This window comes from Scleropages formosus, chromosome 18, assembly GCF_900964775.1.
Source record: "Scleropages formosus chromosome 18, fSclFor1.1, whole genome shotgun sequence".
NCBI lineage: Eukaryota > Metazoa > Chordata > Actinopteri > Osteoglossiformes > Osteoglossidae > Scleropages > Scleropages formosus.
The window spans coordinates 17,184,490-17,193,263 of record NC_041823.1 but is presented as its reverse complement, the minus strand read 5'-3'; the positions used below and the strand labels follow the sequence as shown (position 1 = coordinate 17,193,263).

At 44.1% G+C, this 8,774-nt stretch overlaps 2 protein-coding genes across 4 annotated transcripts; one reads left to right on the top strand and one right to left on the bottom strand.

The window, feature by feature from the left end:
* Window positions 1-736: 736 nt before the first annotated feature.
* Window positions 737-4,345, bottom strand: them4 (thioesterase superfamily member 4). 2 transcript variants are annotated; one of them, XM_018736613.2, is made up of 6 exons: window positions 3,833-4,345; window positions 3,529-3,712; window positions 3,189-3,351; window positions 2,640-2,750; window positions 1,700-1,824; window positions 737-1,331 (listed from the first exon to the last, which is right to left on the bottom strand). In XM_018736613.2, the coding sequence occupies exons 1-6, from the start codon at window positions 3,974-3,976 to the stop codon at window positions 1,288-1,290; spliced, it is 771 nt and encodes a 256-aa protein (XP_018592129.2). In that variant the 5' UTR covers window positions 3,977-4,345; the 3' UTR covers window positions 737-1,287. The 2 variants fall into 2 exon arrangements, with proteins under 2 accessions (XP_018592129.2, XP_018592136.2); XM_018736620.2 differs by having other exon boundaries at window positions 3,529-3,685.
* A 214-nt stretch (window positions 4,346-4,559) lies between these two features.
* Window positions 4,560-7,951, top strand: LOC108925120 (uncharacterized protein C1orf189 homolog). Of its 2 annotated transcripts, none has more exons than XM_018736892.1 (4): window positions 4,560-4,719; window positions 5,576-5,616; window positions 5,943-5,965; window positions 7,569-7,951. In XM_018736892.1, exons 1-4 carry the CDS (start codon window positions 4,651-4,653, stop codon window positions 7,730-7,732), a joined length of 297 nt encoding a protein of 98 aa, XP_018592408.1. In that variant the 5' UTR covers window positions 4,560-4,650; the 3' UTR covers window positions 7,733-7,951. The 2 variants fall into 2 exon arrangements, with proteins under 2 accessions (XP_018592408.1, XP_018592402.1); XM_018736886.1 differs by having other exon boundaries at window positions 5,943-6,069.
* Window positions 7,952-8,774: the final 823 nt, after the last annotated feature.

Here is an 8,774-nt window from a genome sequence, read left to right as displayed (position 1 = left end):
AGCCCGCCGCCTCTCACCTTGGGCAACGCCAGAATAGTGGAGAGTCCACCCTTGATCGAGAAGAGTGGTTCCAGAACCCAAGCTGTGAGTGGAAGTGAGCCCGACTATATCTAGACGGTATCTATCAATTTCCCGCACCAGCTCAAGCTCCTTCCCCACCAGTGAGGTGACATTCCAAGTCCCAAAAACCAGAGTTGGCGCCCGAGGTTTGGGTCGGCTGGGCACTCGGCCCCGACCACTGCCCAAATCACAATGCACCGGCCCCTTACGGTTTCTCCGGCAGGTGGTGAGCCCACCGAAGAGCGGCTCCACGTCATGGCTTCGGGCTAAGCCCCATACCGGGCGGGGTAAATGAAAGCCTTGATTTTTTCTTCATAAGGGGTTTTTTTGTATGGGCAATCATAACATTTTCAATCATCACTTAAATTTTGTCCATTGTAAGTTTTGTTCATTACAATGTACATTCAAACAGTGACTGGACCTGTTGGCCCTGTCTGAATACTTCACAATGCAAGTAACAACTATGTGACTCACGCTGTTTAAAAGGTCAGGTGTACCTAATAAGGAGGCCAGTGAATGTGTATGCTGCATATATTGGTGGAACTATTACAAAGTATATTTGTGCCACTAATAAATGCAAGTTGTCATAAAAATGCAATTCTAATATTTCAGTGATGAGCATACAACAGTCAAAATGCAATTTGAAACTACAATAGGCTTTATTAGCATAGCCACCAGAGTATACCTATATTCAGTTATTTTAAAAAATGCTGCAGACCTTCAAAGTGTAATGCTAAAAATAATTACAGAAAACAGTACAATTAAAAAGTTTGTTTGTACAGTAGTGATAGTTGCTGAGGCAGTACTGACTGAAAGTCGAGTAACACCTATACAAGAGTAAACAAAGTGTTAGGCACCCAGAATTAGTCATTATCACTTGTACTATTCCGTGTTTAGCCTACACAGTCTTACAGTTCATAATTTCACCCAATAATACAGCAAGGTATTCTTACTGAAGCAATTTAACACAAGTACTTTCATCAAGAGCAATACAGCAGGAGTGGGTTTTGAACCAGGAACCATCACATTGCAAGGTGACATTTCTAACCACTATACCACCCACTGCCCCAATCACTGAATAACTAGATAAATAGATTAGATATTGTTTTAAATACTGTAGGGGAATTTTGGTCATACAAACATCCACTCAACGAGGGTAGACATGCCTCAAAGCAGTGTCAACGTTGAGTGATAGATGCTATGACTTGCTGTAGTCCTTTTGTTGTATTATCCTCCAATCAGGTGTCCCAGACTGATTGATAGGAACAGCCCTTAAAAAGCGAGAAAGAGGGAAAAGCACAAATGTCAACAGGACAATGAGCAAAATCTAAACATCTCTGCAAGTTCACAAGTTGTGAATGGCAGTGAATTTACATTTTTTTTCCTTGACTGACCACTGAAGTGCATCTTCTTGGCACATTGTATGTTCATAGCATGTGAGGTATCAGCCTCTATAAATGCAAAGACTGTACGTGACCACTGTATGTTCAGGAATGTGACGAATGGATGTGTACAGCCAGTGATGAGTCTTACAGCTGAGAAACAAGTTCGCAGCCCTTGCATCGCAAGTGTCCTTGTTCAAAGACAGTGTGCATCAGTGTGTCTTCAAGCTTGGTGGCCGACCGGAGCAGCGTTCTACCTGTGGCCTCTGTGTGCAGCTTGGAGCCGTCAGAGCTCGTCACTTGACAGAAGATTAAAATCTTTCGTTCCTCCATCTTCTCAAGGAGAGAGTGAACCAGTACCACACTTCCCAGGGGAATGGGGCTAAGTGACATGGGAGAAACACAGCTCAGACTGAAACACAATGGAAGACACATTACTAAAACATTCTGTAAGTTCAAGAAGTCATCCAGTTAACCCTTCAGTCTGTACCCGTGACCGTAACCCTGCTCAGGCTGTTCAGCATCTTCTGATGCTACACTGAATGCAGAGGATGCAAGACCTTGATTGCAATAGGCACACTGGACCTGATCATGGTAAAAGCTGATTATAATTCTCTTCTGAATCTGATTATAAAGCTCTTCCACATCAGCTTGCTTGGTGGTCCCACGCACGAAAGGTAAGCACATAGGTTTTTGGTTCTGGCTCCGCTGTAGTGAAACAACCTCTCCCTCTTTCTCGGAACTGCTGAAACTTTGTCCACATTTAAAAAAGGCCTTAAAACTCATCTCTTTCGGATTCACTTTGCCCACGATCTCTTAAGTTCATGTAAGGTATAAATGTTCATGATCATGCTCGGATAGGTCCTTTACAGAGCCACTCCTGCAATGTAACGTAAATGTTTATATGCATCTCAAAAAAAAAAAAAAACCTACTAGGAAGGTGATTAGGAATCAGCTATATTCTGGTAAAGTTTTATGCAGCTACTTGCGTGATGAATGTTGGTCTATATGGTAAAGGAAGCTAACAACTTAAGAATCACATCTGCAGCTATGTCTCTTTCTCCTAATGTAGTGCACAAATTTTTTTTTCTATGATATGTATGTCACTTTGGAAAAAAGCATCTGCTACGTGAATAAATGTTATAAAAAAAATGTAAATGTAATAATGGAAGATGTCAGTGATGAACCATAAAGTACCTGCGGTAATTGATGGTGAGGTTTGCAGTCATGACAAGTCCACCCAGGTACGTAGTAAGAGCCCCTGCCACAGTATCAATGATGGTGGCTATCGCTCCTCCATGGACATATCTGAAATTAATCTGCTTATTATGACAAGATCATCAGTGATATCATACAGAAAAGCTAAAAATACATTCCTACAAGTACACTGGAACTGGCTGAACTGAAGACACCGTAATGGCATGACCATTGCATACCTTTCCAAAGTGACAAATATTTCTGGTCCTGCATGCTTCCCTCAAACTGTGCTATTACAACTGTGTAATAAACAGAATAATGCCATTAATTATCATAAGAGGCTAACTGTTTGCCATTTTGTTTGTTTTAATCAGAATCACCTTGTGTTTTGACAATACAAATCAGTTCATTTCCTTATGAATTCATACAGAGTGGTATGTACTGATACTTTTATAATGCAGCCCTAGTTAGGGCTCAGCAGTCGTGTGTGTGTGTGTGTGTGTGTGTGTGTGTGTGTGTGAGAGAGAGAAAGACAGAGCGCAGCCTCACCCTGGAGGTCCCTCCAGAAGATGTCCCGCCTGGAAGATACATGTGCACATCTTTTCCTGCTTATTTAGGAAGACAACATACTCAAAGGAAGCACCTTCCTCTTTCATGTTTCGGGTGAAGAGGCGAGCCTTCGCCTGCACCATCTTACTGAGGCACTGCCCCCCTGGAGAAGCAAATAAGGAGGGAATTATGGTCTGCGCACACGCAGGAAGCAAGGTCAAAATCAACTACACAGAGACACAACACATGTCCAGAGGGAGAAGCGACGCAGGTAAACGCACAAGTTAACACACACACACACGTTACCACTACACGAAGTACAGGACACGGGAGCCGATACCTTTGGCGTACTTGAGCAAGCGGTTGTAGCTGGGCATTCTGACCCATGGCGCCTTGCTCTTCCCTCCTCCCTCTTGCTCACACAAGCTGTTGTAATGATCATACAGCCTCATCATCTCTGGACTCCAAGAAGGGTTGGGGAGGCTGTAGTCATGGGGCTGGAATGACGAGAACGGCCACGTCATCTAGTGGACGCCAGCGGTATTGCAGAGAGAAAGAACATTCTCCAGGTCACGCAACATCCTAAAGAAGGACATCAGAATCCCCTCCTGGACAGCGGAATGAGTGCGAAAGAAATGACTAACCGTAACAGACCAGCGGCTGTCGAGGTTGAACCCTAGGAGCGGTGCCGTTCTAACGGAAGGCAGATGCCGGTGAACATGTGGGCGGAGAGCTAGAAGCGCACGAGCCGCAGTGTAACAGAGAGCCGTCACGGCGCGCCGGAACATGGCCGCGAACCGCTGTACAAACTTCAATTTACTGCTGTACAGTAACTACTGCCGGTGTACAAACTGCTGTACAAACTGTGCGCTGAACAAACTAAGTAAGTGTAACTACCGAAACGGAACCAAGAACCGGCGTCTAGCCTAGGCAACTACCTCACTGAGGCTCAGTAGTACCTGGCTGAGTATAGAATAATATCCATCATACCCGGATAAAAATTAAATTAAACGAATTAAATATGCCTTTCGCGTAGAACTTTCAACGTCGTATAGTCTAGGAGAATGAATGTCGTTTAAAAGATGCCCCCCAGCTACCGCTCCACTCCATTTCATTATGCTCATGTGACACTTCCACACACTGCCAGTAACCTTCCTTCCGCGCGGCGAGTACGTAAAACTATCGCTTTGACGCAAGCGCATGAAATCGACCACTTCCTGGGGGAGGAGCGGAAGAGGCACGTGCCGCGTTTGTCACGTGGCCCCCGTGTGTTAACTCGATTGGTGAATAAATAATTGGCGCTGAGCAATGTTTTTAATTTATTCCGTTTCCATGAGAACAAATGTTTTGTTTATCGGGGCCACTGTTTAAAGCCATATACCGTATTGTGTGTTGGTACCGATCAAAGAGCTGCTGGTTTCCAGTGGTTCTCTCATATTGTTCGCCACATTCTGAGCTGACAATGAGCGCGTCTGCTAATGCGCGTCAGTTTGGAAGCACTTTCGTTCAGGAAGAGAGTTACGAGAAAAAGGTAAAACATATTATTACTAGCTGCAGAACAGACCCGTTGCGTTGGTGTCATCGCTTCTGGTTTACTGAGGATTTAAACAGAACATAGAGTGGCACAGCGAGCAGCGCTGCTGTCTCACAGCGCCTGAGTGGTGCGAGAAGGACGTGGATTGAGCCCCTCTCTCACTCTGTGTGGAGTTTGCATGATCTCCGTATGTCTGTGTGTGTGGATTTCCCCCAGGTGCTCTGGTTTCCTCCCACACTCCAAAGACATGCTGTTCAGGTTCACCCATAGTGTGTGAGTGACAGAGTGTGTTTCACTGATGTATGGATGAGTGACCCAGTGTAAGTAGTGTATCTAGCAGTGTTAGTCACCGTGGTGAATAAGGTGTGTGGGCTGATAACACTACATAGAGTTCATTGGAAGTTGCTTTGGACAAAAGCATCTGCTAAATAAATAGATGTAAATACATATAAAATGTCTCACAGCATCAAGACTTTAAATTCAGATGCAGGTTCCAGTTGAATCAGTCTGGGGGAACTCTATTTTCTCACCGTGTTCACATATGTTTCCTCCCAAATTCCTGTTTCCAGGTGAATTGATGACCCTGAATTGCCCATTCTGTGTGAATGAAAGACTGTATGTGCCTTTCCTCGCACCCTATACTTTTGGGATAGGCTCTGAACCACGGCGACCCTGAATTAGAACAAGAGACACGCTATAGACTATACAGCAGATTTAACAGTGAGAGCCGCAGCTGGCTGACTACATTAAGGTCAACGTTTCTACTGACCGTGACACCCCAGTAAGAGGTGATTGCCTTGCAAGGGACATGTACTGGTATTTCACAGCCTTAGCGTAGTCTTTCCATTCACAGGAAGAGGAAGAGCTGCTGGGCAGAAAAGATGAAGGCAGCAGGTGGGTCATTTCCAACAACTTTTCGTACAAGTCGGCTGTGATTTAACAGCAGCACGGCGTGTACAGGAGAGGACCTTTTCTTTCGCTTTCCTTGTGGATGCAGTCCATGTGCAGGTGCATATATACCCTGGTGTGCTGAAGTGGGCCTGGGTTCATTGCTAAGAGTTTATCATGGCTATTACCTACTTGATGTATGGAAGCCAGTATTTCTGGTTGTGTGGCTCTTTGCTCGCGAACTGAAAATTAGTAAAAATAAAAAAAGTCTATGCTGCATTCAGTCAGAAATCTCTCTCCCCAACCCCCTCCTCTCTTTGCCTATCTTGCAGCATCAGGACTGCAAAGCAGAAGGGTGAGTTGAAGAGCTTGTCCCAGGTGGTTTCAGCCAGCGTCCTCAGACACACACAGCGGGTGCTGAAAAGAGAGGCTGCTCTTTGGCACAGAGCACTTGTCATGGTGAGCAACGCCGTGAGGAATAGCGCTGTGTCGTAGATGTAAACAAGAAAGAAACAGGACCAAGGAGAATCACAAAGTGACATAAGAGGAACATCATCCTACAGCAGCTCTCCAGTACTGCTCAAGACATTCACCTGGTCTGCTTTCTAAGTCTTCTTGGGCTGTGGGCTCCGTGATGAGTACCACACGAGTCCCGCACATGAGTACCACACGAGTACCATACACGTGCGTAACGAGAAGTTCAGCTGTATCGTCGTCATCCGTTTCCAGCACAAGGGGGAGATATATTTACATGTATTCCTTCATAAAACAGACAGACCAGCCTTGTACACTGGCTTCTCACCTTAGGAACACAATTGGGACTGGAAGTCTGTTAGTGAGCCCATTTATTTACAGGTTAGGTTTCTGTAAAAGTGTCAGATATAGGCTTTGCAAGAAATTTTTTGTTACCTTTTATTTTTTATTAACTTAAAGCTATTTTAAAATGAAAACACATTTAAAATTACTCAAAAAACAGCAGACATGAGTTCTAAACTCTGGGAGCAGTTGCATTAAATCTCTCCCAAACTTGTATTGTGGTTTGGTGGATTTCACTGCCAACCAATGGCTAGGTGTGTAAACTCATGTTGCTTCCACTCTGCAACACACAGAAAATAAATAGATAACCTGAAGAACATTTATCTTTTAAAATTCTCGACGTGCCATTCCAACACACGAAGTGCAATACAAATTTCAGAGTCGACAAAATAGGATGACAATGGCGTGAGGTTTACAGATGTCCTTGTTAGGAATTATACTTTAATACAGCATGTCAAATTCAGATTAAAGTAATGACTCATTTTCTAATAACTTAGTCCTTATCATTGACTTGTTTAAAATTGGTCATATGTAGCAAAAAGGTCTTTTCATGTCTGTCTGTGAATGAAATAATTAAACTATATGCATACACTAAATCCCACTAAATCCAACCTAAATGGAACAAGTGTATTTACATGTATAGCTGGAAGCTGACAAAGCCCAGTTGGAGGCACTGGTGTTATAGGTAACGACTGGTAGCACCTCACTAAAAAACTTCAAGAGAATCATAATGTAGTAGGGGGGCACAGTGGCGCAGTGGGTTGAACCGGGTCCTGCTCTCCGGTGGGTCTGGGGTTCAAGTCCCCCTTGGGGTGCCTTGTGACGGACTGGCGTCCCGTCCTGGGTGTGTCACCTCCCCCTCCGGCCTTACGCCCCGAGTTGCCGGGTTAGGCACTGGCTCCCTGCAACCCTGTATGGGACAAGCGGTTCAGAAAGTGTGTGTGTGTGTGTGTGAATCATAATGTATTAACTTTCCAGCAGTCCCGTGTTCTTCTGAAATACTTATGAGCCGAATGACATGCACAGGCCTTTATAACGCAATACGAAGTAAATCAGCCTGTTAAGCTTAATGGCCGCCTGGTCGATAGGGTAATTTGATATCTCAAACTCCAGTCAACAGAAGGTATTTTGTTTGCGAACAGGAGCGCCGAGCAGCACTGCTGGATCTTCTGGAACAGGACAGACAACAGTACACAATGGAGCTCAATCAGATGGGGAAAGCTTTTTACATGCTAAGGATCTAAACACACATTGTTTTTCATTGTTGGATGAGATCATTCCTCTGGTTAGTTTTATTTGTCCCTAATATTTAATGGATCACTGAACCTTTTAAACTGTAACATGGCTTAGTTTTGCATTAGGCATACCAACAATATCGCTAGCAAAAAAAGTATATAGTTTGATAGCTATATGAAGAGTATTTTAACTGAATGAAATAAAACCGGTTTCACACCCTGTAACTTGAATGAATGGGAACCCTAGCAGGTGTAATTATAGTACTATCGCTTGATTAGACAATGTTTGAGTCGAATGCTTATCAATTAAAGACTTTTTTTTTGAATAACGCATAAACTGTTGATTTTTATTTCTTCACATTATCAGTGTAAAAGACAGCAGTTCTGTCAGATTGTCAATAATTGGTAAAGATTCCTGTTTCTACACATCCTGACAAAAGTACTGGGGGCACCGGATAAGGAAGTAACCAGCAAACAGACTGGTTGTCGTGACTAATGCACCAGCTCATATTTCCTTTATCCTGGATCCTGAAAAACCATTTGATGTCATCACACTTTACAAACCACAGTACATATTGCAGTGCCCATAAAATAATGCACAGAAGGTAAAAATACTAAAATATATAACAATGGAATAGAAACTATTTAAAGCAATAAAATATCTTTAAAGAAATGGGTAATGCACAACAATTAACATTTTCTTGAGCCACACCTAGAATTTGGAACATAAAATGGATTGTGGTAATCTGTCTTAAAGAAAAATACACACACACACACACACATACATTTTCAGAACTGCTTGTCCCATACGGGGTCACGGGGAACCGGAGCCTACCCGGTAACACAGGGCGTAAAACCGGAGGGGGAAGGGATACACCCAGGACGGGACGCCAGTCCGTCGCAAGGCACCCCAAGCGGGACTCGAACCACAGACCCACAGAAGAGCAGGACCCGGTCCAACCCACTGCGCCACCGCGCCTCCCTCTAAAGAAAAATATAATAAATATAATGAATCTATTTCTGTGGGGGTGCGGTGGTGCAGTGGGTTGGGCCGCAGTCCTGCTCTCTAGTGGGTCTGGGGTTCGAGTCCTGCTTGGGGTGCCTTGCGGCGGA

Excerpts from the sequence above, each read along its gene's own strand:
- them4 (XM_018736613.2), bottom strand. The coding sequence starts at position 3,976 with ATGTTCCGGCGCGCCGTGACGGCTCTCTGTTACACTGCGGCTCGTGCG. Across the intron at positions 1,825-2,639 it reads CTCACCATCAATTACCGCAG|CCCCATTCCCCTGGGAAGTG; the intron begins GTACTTTATGGT and ends CATGTCACTTAG. Across the intron at positions 1,332-1,699 it reads GCTGCACACAGAGGCCACAG|GGCTGTTCCTATCAATCAGT; the intron begins GTAGAACGCTGC and ends TCGCTTTTTAAG.
- LOC108925120 (XM_018736886.1), top strand. The coding sequence starts at position 4,651 with ATGAGCGCGTCTGCTAATGCGCGTCAGTTTGGAAGCACTTTCGTTCAG. Across the intron at positions 5,617-5,942 it reads AGAAAAGATGAAGGCAGCAG|CATCAGGACTGCAAAGCAGA; the intron begins GTGGGTCATTTC and ends CCTATCTTGCAG. Across the intron at positions 6,070-7,568 it reads GGCACAGAGCACTTGTCATG|GAGCGCCGAGCAGCACTGCT; the intron begins GTGAGCAACGCC and ends GTTTGCGAACAG.